Source organism: Sceloporus occidentalis, unplaced genomic scaffold (assembly GCF_023333645.1).
Source record: "Sceloporus occidentalis isolate IW3139 unplaced genomic scaffold, rSceOcc1.0.p SCAF_10, whole genome shotgun sequence".
NCBI classification, from domain to species: domain Eukaryota; kingdom Metazoa; phylum Chordata; class Lepidosauria; order Squamata; family Phrynosomatidae; genus Sceloporus; species Sceloporus occidentalis.
This window is the reverse complement of record NW_028316990.1, coordinates 23,467,636-23,485,099: the sequence shown is the minus strand read 5'-3', so window position 1 is coordinate 23,485,099 and position 17,464 is coordinate 23,467,636. Positions and strand designations below refer to the sequence as shown.

The 17,464-nt window shown below is 48.3% G+C and overlaps 1 protein-coding gene across 2 annotated transcripts in view; it reads left to right on the top strand.

The window, feature by feature from the left end:
• The first annotated feature begins 11,247 nt into the window (after nucleotides 1–11,247).
• LOC149306195 (Na(+)/H(+) exchange regulatory cofactor NHE-RF2-like) overlaps nucleotides 11,248–17,464 on the top strand; it is a 55,526-nt gene continuing 49,309 nt past the window's right edge. The window contains exon 1 of one of the 2 annotated variants that reach the window (XM_089540505.1): nucleotides 11,248–11,595. In XM_089540505.1, coding sequence (XP_089396631.1) covers nucleotides 11,347–11,595 — 249 coding nt within the window. In that variant the 5' untranslated portion in view covers nucleotides 11,248–11,346. The remainder of the gene's footprint in view (nucleotides 11,596–17,464) is intronic. The other variant, XM_089540504.1, reaches the window with a different exon arrangement.

Sequence of the window (17,464 nt, the reverse complement as noted above, 5' to 3'; positions counted from 1 at the left end):
TGCGGCTTCGACTTTTGCGGATTTGGTTATTCGCGGATTTGATTCATGTGTTCTCTCTAGGAATCTCTAGGTGCTCCAGCGTCAAAAGTTGACCATAGAGTTTTGCTGGAACACCAAGAGATTCCTAGAGACAACACTTCTCTAGGCATTTTGAGGTCCTCCAGCATGATTCTATGGTCAGCATTTGATGGATGTTGACCATAGAGTTGCACTGGAGGACCCAGAGATTCCTAGAAAGGTGTTCTCTTGCGTTAAAAAACAATAGTGTTTTTATAATTTGCATTTTCTCCAATTTTATAGGGGTCCTGCGCTCCTAACCCCAGCGAATGTAGAGGGCCCACTGTAATTCCTTTCTATGTTTTAGGATTTTTAAAGGAATAGCATGAAATTTGAAAAAAGTCCAATCAAAATGGCTCGAAAAATGCCCTTAAAAAGTAACTTCAAAGATAACAACATGATATTACTTGTTGCATCAATAAAGTACCATACCTTGGTTGCTGCTTCTTATGTCCTTTTGGGAACCTTAACTTCATCATGCTTTCTTTATGCAAAATAAGGGTAATGAACAATTGTGGGCGGTTTTGGCATCCCCAGGGGGAACCCAAAAATGTAGCACATTACATACACACACACATATATATATCCTAGCTAAACCAACAAGAGCAGAATAAGAACCCAATGCACTTATCACCCAAAGAATGCTTTATTCTAGATGCAAAAGAAAAAGTAGAAACCAGGGCTGCGCTGCAGAAATAATGCAGTTTGACTCCGCTCTAACTGCCATGGCTCAGTGCTATGGAAACCTGGGATTTGTAGTTTGCTGGGATATTTTGCCTCTTCTGTCATAGTGCTCTGGGGCCACAACAAACTTCATATTCATTGGTGATCTCCCATCCAAATACTAACCAGAACTGACCCTGTTTAGACCCATGTTTATTATACAGTGGGCCCTTGGTTATCTGCTGGAGTTTGGTTCCCGGATCCTTTGTAGAATACCAAAATCCATGGATTCTCAAGTCCCGTTAAATGCAATGTCAAATGGTGTCCCTTATATGAAAAGTCAAAATCAATGTTTGGTTTTTTTGGAATTTATATTTTAAAAATATTTCCAATAATTAAAAACATGGATACTGAGGGCCAACTGTAGTCAGTTTTGGCTGGGAACATGGTCACCCATAGTGCAGTCTTAGGTTGCAAGACCTTGGAAAAGACTTGAAGGCACAGAAGCATAATCACAACAAAGACTAAGGCCTGTTAGAGTGCCAAAATAAAGCTGCTTCGGGTCTCTTTGGAGGTATGCTATTTAAACGATGCATGGGTCCTAAGAGTCCGGAGGTCGCGCCAAAGCCACACTCCATTCCTGAGCACTGGAGTGCAGCTTTGGTGCAGCTTCCAGATTCTTAGGATGCATGCATCATTTAAACAGCATTCCTCCAAAGAGACCCGAAGCAGCTTTATTTTGACAGTCTGTAACAGCCCATAGTGTCTCAAACTGGGGGTAAAATAATATATAAACATCATCATCACCATCCATCCATCCTTGGTTTAAGGGATGTTTTGAAGACTTGGAAAACTCAGTATATCTTCTGAAATCACAGTCATCCTATACACAGGAATACTATTTGCAGAGTAACAGAAACTAACAAAACAGATAGGTCTCTGCCCCGAAGGAGCTTACAACAGTGTATTTGTTGAAGCCTTGGTAGAAAGCGAAGGTATCTCATAGCAGTAATAATACTGAAGAATAAATAAACACCGTAAAAGCAGAAGCAATTCATTACATCCACCGGAGAAACAAGAAACAGCAATTGAATGGCAGCCCGAAAATAAATTCTGTTATTGGAAGTTGCTTTATACAAGAAGGCCTTTAATTGCTGCCCTCAGGAGAAAGAGGTCCGCAGAAAACTCTTGCAGTGAGTTGTGCCATAACCTCTGTATATCTGTGAGTGTTAGAATCCTGGTGTATTCTATCAGATGTATAGGAACTGTGGATGCTGGGGGGTGGTGGGGTGGGTTGCGCTTTAGCTAGGCTTTAGAGATAGTGATATGTAGTGCTAGGCTGGACCAGGTGTGGGCTATCTGGTGTCTTTGAGGGTCTGGCTCACAGAGGCTGGGAATGCAGTTTTGTTTCTGTGGGAAGAGCAGCTCAGGGAAGAGGAATGGAAGATGGGAACTAGTGGAGAGAAGGAGGGGTCCTGTTGCGCGGGCTTTTGCTAAGGGTGGAGTAGTTTGGCTCTGGGGGAAATTTATGCATTGGTTTGGCTGGGAGGGGTCAGTCTCAGCTATGAAGCTGAGTGATGTAGAATTGCTAATTCTGGAGCTATCAATAAAGTGCTGTTGATTTATCAATCAAGCTGACTAGTTGATTGTCGAGGATTCTGGTCTCGCACTCTGACAGTGAGACACTATGAATTTGCACTGCCAAGAAGAACCTGCCTACTATAGGTTGCATCCGCACTGAAGAAATAATCCAGTCTGACACCACTTTAGCCTGGAGAAGAGAAAGTTAAGGAAAGACATGATAGCCCTGTTTAAATATTTGGAGGGGTGTCACATCAAGGATGGAGCAAGCTTGTTTTCTGCTGCTCCAGAGAATAGGGCCCAGAGCAATGTGTTAGGAAGGATCGAATTAGGGGAATTTTAATTAGCTCAAATATTATGAGAGGCGTGTCCTAACAATGCACACATGGGATCTTGTCCCTTAGTGTATACCAGAGGTCGCCTAGTCCACCTCCAAGAGAAAGAGACTTTGATACCAATGAGGTGCAATTAAACTATAAACAATTATTAAAGCCACACAACAAAAGGGATCACACACGCACACACACATTCAATGTTATAGCTTGGAGGGGTGAGTTCGGGATGTAAAGGAAGAAAGAGAGAAGCGCCATTGGGAATATTTACCTTAGACGTCTTCTCCAAGGAGTTGGATGTGATCAGGGACGTAGCCAAGGGGGGGTTCTTGGGGTCCGGACCCCCCCCCCTTCCATTACAAAAATGAATGGTGTGTGCTGCTGCACCGCCACACCCAAGCCCCATTATAATGGTGGCACTTAGTCTGGACCCTCCCTTCCTAAAATCCTAGCTACGTCCCTGATGTGATGTAGGATGGATGGTGGGACACGGCCGTGAGAACGGGAAGGAAAGAGTGGCCACGGTGGCTTTGGAGCTGAGTTCTGGCGGGCAAAGCTAACTAGAGGCCCGAAAAGACAATGAGCTTGGCTTCACTCAAGTGATTTCAGCAGAGCAAGATATTCTAGGAACTCAGGCTCGGAACTGGAAGCTCGACAAGCCCAGCTTGGAAATCAGGCTCGGAACTTACTGCTCGACAAGCCCACTGAAGGGCGAAAAGTGGGGTCCTTATATACTGCTAAACGTATCCTCAGGCGATTGCAGCCTGGCGGACAAAGGCTCTAATTGCTTATCTTTGTCTAAGCTGAAATCTACACAATGGTTGTACAATGCAAGAGGTCTGACACCTTTCAGGAGAGCAGATACCTTGATGGTTGAGCCGTTAAGTTAATCACTGACTCATTAAGGAGGGTGCCATAGCTATTGTCCTCCGTGAATGGGTCTCTGCAAATCTGGTCTAGCAACTCCCAAAACTTCCTCTGGAAAATTTCAAATCTTGAGACCATGCCTTTGCAAGGCTGCTGTCTATGTGCTTTGCTCGCCTTTAGGTTAATGGCGGCTTGCTGTGGGGTCAGTCAGGCGTCATGGCTTCAGATCGCACGGCACCCAAAATTTAATATAAAACCATACTCCGTAACAGTTGGATTCAAAGTACAGGAAAACAGATTCCACCTAAACATTAGGAGGAAGAGCTGTTTGTCCGTGGAACAATATTCTATGATTTTATCCTATTAATCATGTTGAATTGCTTCTCTTTGTTGTTGTACCCAAACCTACTCCTTTCCACATTATTTCTACCTCTGCGACTAATTTTTCTATTAAACAATTAATGTCCGGGAACACATCTGATATATACTTAGATATACTTCTAATCTAACCCAGAAATAACCAAGGGATGTGTGTCTAACTTCAGTTTTCATCACTTTTCATTACTGAGAGCCAACAGTCCATTACAGCACTAACACTTTGTGTTAAACAGAGGCATTTTGAAAGACTATCGGCTACTGCAATTTAAAAAAAAAAGATCCAACATTTGCAAGGGTACTAAACACTAGACATAAAATAAGCTTTGGCAGCTGCAAGCACTATTAGATGGAAACAATAAAACATATTTTAAAATATTTAAGCCATCAGGGAAACACACACACACACACACACACACACACACACACACAACATCAGATAGAAAATAAAGGCAGGCAAATGATGAGAGAGTCAACTTCAGTCAAGAAAGGTTTTAGCCAAATAGAGACTGACAAAGTTCTCTGGAAGGTAATACTGGATAATCCATTGGAAGCAAGAGGAGTCTTGCCAAGGACAGAAGCATCTGGGCAAAAGAGGTTTTCTCCTGGGAAGGTGCCTCAGCTGCAAGAGAAAATGTTGTGATGTACACAAAGGCTCCCTGCTGAGATCTGGATTCAAATCAACCTCTGTGGGTCTCTCTCTCACACACACACAAATGCACACATGCACAGCACCGCATGAAGGCTCCCATGTCAGTGAGGCATTCAACACACTCCGGGTTTGGGCTAGATTTCGGAAATATCCATGGTGCTCCTTTCTCTAACTACCTCCAGCACTTTGGATATCTCCATCCCAAACATCAGAGGAAGTAGGCTCAAGTCTAGAAAAGCTCACGCTACCAACTTCTGTCTATACGGCTGCCTCCGCACTGTAGAAATAATTTGGTTTGACACCACTTCAACTGCCATGGCTCCATCCTACAGAATCCTGGGATCTGTCATTCTGCAAGACATTTAACCTTCTCTGTAGGAGAGCTCTGGGGTCACAGCAAACTACACAGTATGGAGCCATGGCAGTTAAAGTGATGTGAAGTCGAAGGCTTTCAGGGCTGGCATGCATAGTTTTTTTGTGGGTTTTTTGGGCGATGTGGCTGTGTTCTGGAAGAGTTTATTCCTGACATTGCACTAGCGTCTGTGGCTGGCATCTTCAGACAATGCTGGCATGGAAGAGAGTGGGATATATATACTGTTGGTTGAAAGGAAGTGATTTTCATCATGTTAATCTGTGTGTTGTTCTGTTGTTGAACAGGAAAGCCTCAGGGTGGGAGGATATGCGAGGAGGATTCGTATCTATTTAGTTAGTGATCCATTGTCTGCTAGGAAAACCCCTGACCCTGAGTGGTTTTCGTTTGCATTTGCTGGGTCTTGATTTTGGTGTTCTTCAGGATCGGCGGCCAAACTTTGTTTACTGGGTTTCGTCTTTCCTGTAGAAGTTGTCCAGGTGTTTGTGGATTTCAATGGCTTCCCTGTGCATTCTGACCCAATAGTTGTTGGCATGGTCCAGAATTTCAGCATTTTTTGCCCAGGATGGTTTATAACATGTTCTGCCGATGATGATTTTTCCGGCTGACCAGCCCTGCAATGTCTCTCATGTCCCTTGATTCGTGTTTGAACACTGTGTTTGGTGGTCCCTATGGAGACTTGTCCTTAGCTGCAGGGTATGTGGTCAACTCCTGTGGCCGCGAGAGGGTCTCTCTTATTCTTTGCTGAGCGCAGCATTTGCTAGATTTTCTTGGACGGTTTGTAGACCTTTCCAGTGATGCCAAACTGGATTATTTCTGGGGTGTGGATACAACCCCAGTTAGCCTCAAAGGGGCTACAAGATCCCTTTGCAGACTGGTTTTCCAGACTAACACAGATAGGTCTTTGAATTGTGTCCCATAACTTTTTGAGTGTGGGAAAACAAGTGGAAATCTCCTTACTAGTCGCATTGAACTCCGTCTCCATGTTGGGAGAGGAGTAAAATTCAGGGCTGAGTCTATTCCAATGGCCTGCCAAGCAAGGATGCAATGCCACCCCGTCCCTTTTTCCTGCCCACCTTCCCTCCCTCTAAAACCAATCTGCAAAGCTTCTGTCTCTTGTCCTCCTGAATGGCACTTGACAGTCGGCTTCGGTGGCAGCCACTCAAAACCGATCCATTAGTTTCCCCCTTATCCTGGCAAAAGGCACTTGCCCCCATTTGTGCGGTCAGCCGGCCTCTCAAAGGCTCTTCGTATCGGAAGCAAGAGATTAATAATAATAATAATAATTTTAAAAAGCAAGAATGGAGGAGACTGGCTGGGATGAAGCCGCAGCCATGCCAAGGGATCGGATGAGGATAATGGCTTGTGTTAATGTCCCTGTGTGCAAAAGCGAGAAGAGGCAGCTCTTGCATGAGGGTGTGTTTGTGTTTGCGTGTCAATTGCAGAGAGACAAACACCAGGGCTAATTGAATGGCAAGGGCCTCTCCTTAACCTAAAGGCTCTTGAAAGGCAATGGAGATGGTTGTGGATATTAACCGGATTTTGGAGGAGGCCTGCGGGGGAGTCCAGCTCCGAGACCCTGGTTTTTGAAAGAGTGGAAGCCGCTGCAGTGTTTGCCAGGTTAACAGAGGGATTTTCTCTGGGCGAGGTGATAATGAGGCTTTCAAGGCTGCAAGGTGCACAGGCTGCCATCCTGTTGGGCCATTGTGGCATCATAAGCAAGACATCTGACCACATCTAGTCCAACTTTTCATTATGGTACCCTTGCAATGACTGCAAATGCCCCCCAAAGCCCAGCTTGAAAGCCAGGCTAATGTATTATATAAAGGAGTTTGATGGTGCAGACAAGCAGGAGAATGAAGGATGATGCATCCAGCTCTCTCTTGCCAGTGAGCCATGCTACAATCGGGAGTTATGCCCACACCCCTGCAAGTGGGTTTTGGGGGCTTAGGTTGGGAGACAGAGCATAGCTATGGCATTGTAGCTATGCAAAATTCTCAGGTTTGCTTTTATACATCTTTGCCCAATGAAGAAGCCATGAAACTTTGAAAGCTTGCAACATGTCTTTTGTGACTTTTGGTCTGCCATTAAAGGTACCTAGGAGTCTGTTGGGTTTGGTTCCAGGACCCTCAGATAACATAATTCATGAATGCTCAAGCCCCATTGAATACAACGGGTTAATAAAATGGTGTCCCTTATATAAAATGGCAAAATCAAGGTTTGCTTTTTGCATTTGTTTTTCCTTAATATTTCCAAGCCCTGGATGGCTGAATCCGTGGATAAGGAATCTGTGGATGCGGAGGGCCAACTGTATTGCTCTTTGGTGGATTGTGTTGTATTTCATGAACTAAGTAGCTGAAAGAGGATGGAGGCCATTGTGTGCCAGCGTGAACCATCTCCTGACATCCAAAGCTGGGGAAACATGCAAGCAGGCTAGTAGCAGAGGGAAATTTGGTGTCATATCTTCGGCTTCCACTGGACAGTTATTCCCACTTGGCCAAAGAAGGACTCTAAACCCCATCTGCCTGGTAGCAAAGACCCAACTCACTCCAGGGTCCCTCTCCAAAGGAAGTCTCTTTGGCCACCAGCATCATTGCCTGCTGCTACTGTTCCAAAAAGGTGTCGCCACCTTCCTTCTTGTCACCATAGGTCTAAAGGGGACTTGAAGGTGCATAGACACACATGTCTAAATACCCTAATGGCACCAGATCCTGTCTGAAGCTAAGCAGGGTCAACTCTAGTTGGATGGGAGACTGCCAATGAATCTTAGGTGATATTGCAGACGAATGAACTGGCAAAACCACCTCTGAGTGTTCCTTGCCTAAAAAAACTTTGTGAAATCCATAGAGTCTCCATATGTTGACTGGCGACTTGAAGGTGCATATAAACGCATGGCATAGTACTTTGGGTGTTGGACTATGACTCTGGAGAACAGGATTCGATTCCCAGCTCCGCCATGAAACCCACTGGTTGACTTTGGGCAAGGCACACTCTCTCAGCCTCTGAGAAAGGCAATGGCAAACCTCCTTGGAACAAATCTTGCCAAGAATACCCCAGGATAGATTCGCTTTAGGGCTGCCGTAAGTCGGAAATGACTTGAAGGCACACTACAACAAACCACAAACACACAACCTCATGGAAAGATAGGAGTGCCACCTATTGGCCATGCTTGGATTCATGGAGGGGATGACCACAGATTTGGTTTTATGCTGCAGGCCTCCCTAAACTTATACCTTCCGGATGCTTTGGAGTACAACTCCCATTATTCCTCACCATCAGCCATGCTGGGACTGGGGATGATGGGAGTGCCTTAAGACTAATTGAAAGAAAGAAGCTGGTAGCATGAGCTTTTGTAGACTTGAAAATCAGTTTGCAAAGGGATCTTGCAACACCTTTGAGACTGACGCAAGAATACATCTGAGGATGCATTCTTGCATCAGTCTCAAAGGTGCTGTAAGATCCTTTTGCAGACTGATTTTCCAGACTAACACAGCTATGTCTTTGAATTATTAGGACCAGCTGAACAGGTGGCTTTTAATTTGCATTTCTGGGGACTGCCCCAGAGTTGCAAGGAGACAACCAATGGGATATTGTGCAGCTTCAGACATAAATTTAGTGAGTTTGTATCAGCAGATGGCAGCATTGCATCGATTCTGCTATGCTTCAGAAGCCTTTGTTGTTCTTATGTGCCTTGGAGTCATTTCTGACTTATGGCAACCCTAAGGTGAACCTGTCACAGGGTTTTCTTGGCAAGGTTTGTTCAGAGGAGGGTTGCCATTGCCTCAGCCTGAAGCTAAGAGAGTGCGACTTGCTCAAAGTCAACCCAGCGGCTTTCATGGCAGAGCCAGGATTTGAAGCCTCATCTCCAAAGTCATAGTCCAACACTGTGCCATGCTAGCTCTCACCCAATATAGCCCAGGGCCTAAATACCCTAAAAGCACCAGAATCCATCTCATTTTGGAAGCTATGAAAGGTTAGCCTTGGTTAGTCCTTAGATGGGAGACCGCCAAGGAATACTAAATGCTGTTGGAAATATTTCAGAGGAAAGAACTGCGAAAACCTCTTCCTTGCCTAAGAAAACCCTCCAAAATCCCTGGGTGACCATCAGTCAACAGGCAGCTTGAAGGCATACCTAAAGAAAGCCCACAGTTCCTATCCAGATTTTGATCCTATATATCCTTCCAATACAAATATTGATAAGCTCCTCTATGCCACCCGAGTCTTCCTTGCCAAAGAAAACCCTAGGAAACCCAGGAGGTCGCCATAAGCTGACAGGTGACCCGAAGGCACAGAAAGGCACACATGATGTGCCCTTGCGCTGTAATGGCAATGGGAAAAGGAGAGCCCACACCACAATTGCTCTGAAATGTATTTCCAAGCACACCTCTGCCATTCTGCCACAGCAAGGGACAACCTTTGCAGCTTCCAAATCCTTCATAACTAAGAAGGTGGGTGGGTTTTAAAGCACCTGCAAAAAGGCAGCTCTTTCCACCTCTGAAATGAGACCAATGTGCATTTTTCCTGGAATCAAAAGCCGCTCGGTGTTTGAAAATGCAGAACGGCAGGGGACTCTCTCCAAAAGCCTTAATTTTATGCCATTCCTTTCCATTTTGGGAACAAAAGCGCAATGTTCCCCGCAGCGAGCCCTTTCTGTGACTGTTGCCAGAGGAGCAAAAGTGGGTTTTTCAACACCTTCGCACCTGAACCAACATTCCAGGTTGCCTCAAGATGGAGGACCTGCTAGTTCTGTGTCAAAGTCCAATAGACACAATAATTCACCACACACACACACACATACAGAAATATGAAGGGCTACAAGCCCAACAACAGCTTTGGGCCCAGAGCCATTCATCCCTTCCTTGGAAGCTCAAGAAGCCTGCGAAGTTTGTGCGGAACAAGTCCTCCATTTGGTATTTTGGTAGCGATTTGGTGAAGATTTGCCATCCCTCCGGGGTATTTTTTGGTCAGGTTTCCTCAAGTCTTGATTAAAACGTATTTATATATGTCTTATATTTATTTCCCCAAATAAATAATTTCCTAATAATTCCAAACTAGAGCCAATGTGGGGGAATGGTGGGAGGGTTGGACTCGGACTCTGGGGACCAGGGTTTGGTTCCTTGCTCAGCCGTGGAAATCCGCTGGCGTGGATCCACTGGAAAAGATGGAAGAGTTATGTCTGGTCCAAGTCTGGTTTAAAGAGAGCAAGTCCAAAGAAGAAAGCCCAGAGGATCCTGGCAGTGTCTGTGGCCCACAATGAGGAACCCCTGGCCCCCATCTTCCCAGAGAGCTGCAGTCTTTAGCGATGGGGAATGGCTGGGATGAGCCTAACTTTGCTATTCAGCAGCTGCTGGGGCTCCCTTCCGTTGCTGGCCTCCCTCCTTCTGCTTCCTGGGCTGCAATCTCCCTCCAAAGGCCAGGCCTTGGTCCAAGGGACAGTAGGGGGGCTACTACTCTTGACCTGTGCGTTGCCTCCTCCTTGGGTTTATGCAGACCCTCCAGGGGCATTCTGCTGGCTGCCTTGATGTTCAGTAGGAAGGCAGTGTGGCGCAGTGGTTTGAGAGTTGGACTAGGACCCTGGAGACCAGGGATCGGATCCCAGCTTGGCCATGAAACCCACTGGGTGGCCTTGGGCAAAGTCACACTCTCTCGGCCTCCTTGGGGGAAGGCAAGGGCAGACCTCCTCTGAAGGGATCTTGCCAAGAAAAATCCAAGGATAGGGTTAGGGTTAGGGTTGCCAAAGTTGGGAAGGAAGGTGTGTAAGAACAAGAGATGTACCCTTAAGAGTAGGAGTTTCTGGAGGAAAGAGGGAGGGATGGGAAGAAGGGAAGAAGAGAAGGGGAAGAAGGAAGGAAGGAAGGAAGGAAGGAAGGAAGGAAGGAAGGAAGGAAGGAAGGGAGAGAAGATGGAAGGGAAGGAGGGAAGAATAGCAATATGGCAAGTCCATTTCTGTGCACTTAAGCACTCTCTCAGTGGTTTACAAAGTGTGTAAGCTAAATGCCCCCCAAGAAAGTGGAGGAGAAGGAAGGAGGGAAGGAGGAAGGGAGGGAGGAGTGGAAGAAAGGAAAGGGGAGAAGAGAAGAGAAGGAAGGAAGGAAGGAAGGAAGGAAGGGAGAAGGAAGGGTAGGTGGGAAGGAGGGAGGAAGGGAAGAAAGAAGGTAAAAGGAAGGGAGGGAGGGGAGGCAAGGAGGAAAGGAAGAAGGGAAGAAAGGAGGCAGGGGAAGAAGAGAAGGAAGGGGGAGGGCGCTGCCTGGCCTCCCTCCTCTTGGCTCCACCTCTGGAGGGGAGAAGGGAGGGAGGGAGGGCGGGAGGCGGCTTCTGGGCTGGCGACTGGGGCTGCGGGGGCTGCGGGGGCGATGCTGCTGCTCTGCTTGCCGGCCGAGGAGGAGGAGTGCCCTTCTTCCCGGGGCGGGCTGCCTCTGGGCGGCGTGCCCTGATCGCTCTCCGGGGCCATGGCCAAGGAGCAGGAGGGCGCCTCTCCGCCGGGGCCCTTCTCCGGCTCCTGCCCGGTCCCCCGCCTGTGCCGGATCCGCCGCGGGGCGCAGGGCTACGGCTTCCACCTCCACGGCGAGAAGGGCAAGAGCGGCCAGTTCATCCGCAAAGTCGAGCCCGGCTCCCCGGCAGAAGAGGCCGGCCTCCGCGCCGGGGATCGCCTGGTCCAGGTCAACGGCCGCAACGTCGAGAAGGAGACCCACCACCAGGTCAGCAGGACCCCCGCCCTCAATCCCCCAGGCAGAAGGGCGCCGAGGGTCTTCTGCTCCAGACCCCCTTCTCCTGCCCTGCAGGAGTCTGGAGGGTTGTGGGGTTGGGAGGGACACCGGGGCCATGGAGTCCAAGCCCCCCTTCTGCCCTGCAGGAAGGCAGAGGAGCCCCGAGTCGGAAGGGACCCCAAAGGCTCCCACAAGGCCCCCACAAGGCTCCTCCCAAAGGCTCCCCAAGGCCCCCACAAAGCCCCCCACAAAGGCCCCACAAAGGCCCCCACAAAGGCCCCCACAAAGCCCCCACAAAGGCCCCACAAAGCCCCCCCCAAAGCCCCCCACAAAGGCCCCCACAAAGGCCCCCCAAAGCCCCCCACAAAGGCCCCACAAAGGCCCCCCACAAAGCCCTCCACAAAGGCCCCCACAAAGGCCCCCACAAAGCCCCCACAAAGGCCCCACAAAGCCCCCCACAAAGGCCCCCACAAAGGCCCCCCAAAGCCCCCCACAAAGGCCCCCCACAAAGCCCTCCACAAAGGCCCCCACAAAGGCCCCCCACAAAGGCCCCCACAAAGGCCCCCCACAAAGCCCCCACAAAGCCCCCACAAAGGCCCCCTTGGGCCACTCAGGAAGAAGCCAAAGGAGCCATCGACCCTCTTAGGAGGCGGCAGCTGAAAAGGCCAATGCGATCCCAGTCTGGACCCAGGGAAGGACCAGGCCCCTCTAGTCTCCCTTGGGAAGCAAAAAGGCAATGGGAGGCCTCTGGCTGCACAAGAGAAGGGCGATCCTGGGCTGCCTGGAGAGAAAGGAGCCCTGGCAGGGTCTGGAGGGAGGGGAGTGCTAGAGCTCAGAGCCCCCCCCGCCCCCCCTGGAATAAGGCTGGGTCCAGCTCTGGGCAAAAGCACTCCGAAAGGATGTGGAGAAACTGGCCCAAATGGGGAAGGGTCTGGGAACCATGGAGCCCTCTGAGGAGAGACTTCGGGAGATGCTGGGGAGGTTTAGCCTGGAGAAGAGGAGGCTATATAAGAGGGGATAGGAGAGCCCTGTTCCTGTTGAGGAAGGGAATTGGAGGCAGAGCAAGGGATGCAAGCTCCAGGAAAAGAGATTCCAGCTCAACATTAGGAAGGACCTCCTGATGGTAAAAGCTGTTTGACAGTGGAATTTAATGCCTTGGATAAGATGGAGTCTCTTCTTTGGAGGTCTTTAAGCAGAGGCTGGATGGCCATCTGTCAGGGATGCTTTGAGGGGGAGTTCCTGCATGGCAGAAGAAGGGGGTTGGACTGGGTGGCCCTTTGGGGGGTCTCTTCCAACTCTAGGATTCTATGAAAGCACCCCAGATAGACTCTGCTTACAAACAGCCTCCAGAGAAGCTGCCTTGCCTTCTCTCTGCCCTGCTCCAAAGCCCCCCCCAGAAATGCAGGTTTTCTAATAGATTCCTTCCCTAGCCAGGCTCTTGGGCCCAGCTGCCCTCCAGGGACCCAGGCTGGCTCCTTTCCTGCTTATCTCCCCAAAGCGGAGGAAACCTGCCCTTATACGTTGGTCCTCCCTGGACTGCCATCTCTGACCGGCAGGCATTGCCCTCTTCCAGGATCCAGATTGGATTTGCACCCAGCCCTACCTGGAGAGCCCTGGTTTATGCCCTCCAAGGAGGTCTCCCATCCAAGGGCCAACCTGGCCCAGCCCTGCTTAGCTTCCAAACCCAGAACAAATCTGGGATGTTCATCAAGGCCCATACTTGCTCTGGTCCAGCAAGACTTTCTTTGTCTTTGAGCAGGTTTTGCAAGCTGGCCAGCCACTGGCCAGGGCCAAAGGTCTCCCATGTTTGATGGAAGGGCCGGGTTTGCCAAACCGGGTGCCGCTATGTCTCCCTTTGCAACTAAGTCCTGCGTTACTTATGTTTGGGGATCTGGACATTGCCATTTCTGCTGAGATTGGCAAAACTGCAGCACTGCAGGCAGCGGTTGTCATTGCTGTGTTTCAGGAAGGAAGGAAGGAAGGGAGGGAGCTGGGGATGTCTGGGGAAAACTACTGCTAGGAATTGCAATTGATTTTTTGGGGAAACAACAGCGTTTGGGAAAGAGTGGGGCTAGCAATTGGGATGGATTCCTCCCCCAATTAAAATACAAAAGCACCCCTGCATCCCTTAAGACTTTCAAGTCACCTTTGGCTTATGGCAACCATTATAGTTTTGTGAGAGATCATTCTTCTGGGTGGGTTTGCCATGGCCTTGCTCCGAGGCTGAGAGAATATGACTTGCCCAAGGCCACCCTCAATACATTTTCAAAACCCCCAAAAGTCTGCCCTGAAATCTTCACAAGAAGCCATTCTCTTGCTCCTGTGCCACCCTCCTATGTTGGGAAGATGAGAAAGAGTCCCCATCTTGGTGGACAAGGGGAAGTTTGTTGGACTCTGGGAGACTTGGTTTGGAATCCTTGCTCAGCCATGGAGACCCGCTGAATAACCTTAGGTGAATCATGCACTCTCAGCCTCATGACAGGTTCACCATATGGCAGCCACCAACCTTATGGCAGGTTGCCATAAGTTGGAAATGACTTGAAGGCACACCACAAGAAGATTTCCTCTATGAGTTACTATAAAGTCGTTCTGATACCTTTCCCTTCCCTGGTTGCCAACATTTATTTATTGCATTTACTTATTGCACACTCTCTCAGCCTCAGCGGGAGGAGGCAAAGGCAAGACCCTCTCTGAACAAATATTGCAAAGGAAACCTAGTGTCAGGCTCACCTTAGGGTTGCCATAAGTTGGAAGCGACTTGGAGGCACACAACAACAACAAGAAGAGAAAGTTGGGTAACAACGAAAGGCCATTACTTGTGTAAATCGAAACGCATGGACTTTCAGGGTAGTTGCGCTACAACACTTTCCAGCTGAATGCTGACACTGTACACCTGTGGCCTACCTGCCAGTGTTTACTTGCCAGTGTGGTCCCTGTGCGCAAAGGGAAACCATGCGCTGTGTCTCTGTTTCTGCAATCCCTGGGGATCAAGTGGGATCCTGAAGGCACTTACAAAACAGGTTACGCATCTTCCAAGCATATGTGCAACTGCATGGCTGGGCTCCTGTGTGGGTTATTTATTTATTGATTATTTTCTTATTAAAATATTTATATCCTGACCTCTCTCTCTCTCTCTGGAGAGCTCTGGGCGGTGCACCATAAAAACCGGTCTGACAGTTTAGAACAGAGCATGAAATGTTCTGGATGACCGTATAGGTTTTTAAAAAGTATTGAACAATTTAAGAAGTTTGGAAAGGGAGAGTAGAAACCATTGGGCATGCAAGGGTTTTAGTAAAACCAATACCCCCCCCCCCCAAAAAAAAAAACAAAACCCTGGGAGGCTGAACCACAGCAATGACGGTGCCCATCGGGCCTCCATGGGGAGGTTGTTGCACTACCAGGATGCCACAGCAAAGAAGTATTGTTGAATGGGGTGAGTGAATATGGGCCAAATCTCATGGATTCAGGGAAACGGTTATAGGAATGTCACTCCATTGATACAACTGTTAACTCAATGCAGAATAGAACTGAACATCCCCCAAAAATAAAAATGTAACCATGGGCCTGAACAGACAGGCCAAAATATAGCTGCTTCGGGTCACTTTGGAAGTATGCTATTTGAATGATGCATGCATCCTAAGAGGCCAGAAGCCATGCCAAATCCATGCTCCAGTCCTAAAGGACCCCCTGGATAGAAATAACTATAGACCAGTCTCACTACTACCATTCCTGAGCAAGGTGATCGAGAGAGCGGTTGCCAATCAACTACAAGCAGTCTTGGAAGAAACAGATGTTCTGGATCCATTTCAAACCAGATTCAGGGCGGGATACGGAGTGGAGACAGCCATGGTCGCCTTAGTCGATGATCTCCGTCTGGGCATTGACGGGAAGTGCGACCCTGTTGGTGCTCTTGGACCTCTCAGCAGCCTTTGATACCATCGACCATGGTATCCTTCTGGAGTGACTGAGAGAGTTGGGTTTTGGAGGCACTGCATTGCAGTGGTTCTGGTCCTACCTCTCGGGCAGGTTCCAGATGGTGTCGCTTGGGGACAGTTGTTTGGCCAAGAGGGAGCTCAAATCGGGTGTCCCAAAAGGAGCGATTCTGTCCCCAATGCTATTTAACATATACATGAAGCCACTGGGTGAGATCATCCGGAGACATGGAGCGGGGTGTTATCAGTACACTGATGACACCCAAATATACTTCGCTATGTCTTGGACTGAAGCAGTGACTAAGGATGGCATCTCTTCTCTGAATGTCTTGGGGCGGTAATGGACTGGATGAGGAAAAACCGACTCAAGCTGAAGCCAGGTAAGATGGAGGTACTTGCTATAGGAACCCCGAATCCAGGAATGGACTTGTGTCAGCCAGTTCTGGATGAGATCACACTTCCCCTGAAGGATTCGGTCTGCAGTTTGGGGGATGTTCCTTGACTCATCGCTCCAACTGACAGCTCAGGTGGATGCGACAGTCAGGAGCGCCTGCTATCAGCTTCGTCTGATACGCCAACTGCGCCCCTTCCTGGAGCCGAGGGACCTGGAAACAGTAGTAGATGCACTGGTCACCTCTCGATTGGACTTCTGCAATGCGCTCTACATGGGGCTATCCTTGTGCCAAGTTCGGAAACTTCAATTGGTACAAAATATGGCAGCCAGATTGATCACGGGGACTTCTAGGAATGACCATGTAACACCGGTCTTGAAGTCCCTGCACTGGCTGCCTATTAGTTTCCGGGCAAAGTACAAGGTGTTGGTGATTACCTTTAAAGCCCTACATGGCTTGGGCCCAGAGTACTTGAGGGAACGCCTTCTTCCCTATTGTCCGCCCCGCACACTAAGGTCCTCGGGAAGAAATCTACTACAGCCAAAAAGATCTAGGCTAACATCAGTCTCCCAGAGGGCCTTTTCTGCTCCAAAACTATGGAATGACCGGCCGGAGGAGATCCGTCACATTCCCACTCTGACAGCCTTTAACAAAGCACTCAAGACGGATCTCTTCCGGCAGGCCTTTCCAACTTAGTTACCCTCCCCAGATGTAGAGATATTTGTCCCCTCATCTGCCTATTCTTCACCGACTATCTTTATGTCTATTTTTTAATTGAATGTTTTACATGTTTTTAATATTTTTAATGTTTTTAATGTTATAACATCATTGTTCAATTCTGTTTTAATGTTGGGTATGGGGGAGGAATAGGTTTAGGGTTTGATTTCCCCCCCAGTCTTACTGTAACCTGATGTGTTTTATTGTTGTAAGCCGCCCAGATTCTTCGTGATTGGGCAGGCTAGAAATAAATCTATATTATTATTATAAAGACCAAGGTGCAGCTTTGGCGCAGCTTCTGGCCTCTTAAGATGCATCTGTCATTTAAACAGCATATTTCCAAAGTGACCCGAAGCAGCTTTATTTGGGTCTGTTTGGGCCTCATGTGTGCAAGGGAACTTATGTACATATGTGTCAGGGCTTGGAGAAATACATTGCTGGGAGCCAGCAGGTTTTGTCCGCCTTCTCTTTCTGTGCACCCATGCAAAAAACTGCAACCAAAATGCATCAGCATGAATTGATTCTGGCCATTGTGTGTGTAAATGGGATTGTTTATGCATATAAGAAGAATTGTGTAGGATTAACTGCCTGCAATCCTTTTTGTTTTATCCTGGTTCAAATGAGTGCATTAACATGCATGTGCCCAAACGGTCCTCTTGGCTCCTGCCAGGGTTGCATACCCTCCAACTGCCCCAGTTTTGCAACTGGGACACTCCCAGCTAATCCTCAGTCATCCCACTTTCCCCATCTTTTAAGATGTCCTTGGCTGCATGTACACTGCAGAAATAATGCAGTTTGACACTGCTTTAACTGCCATGG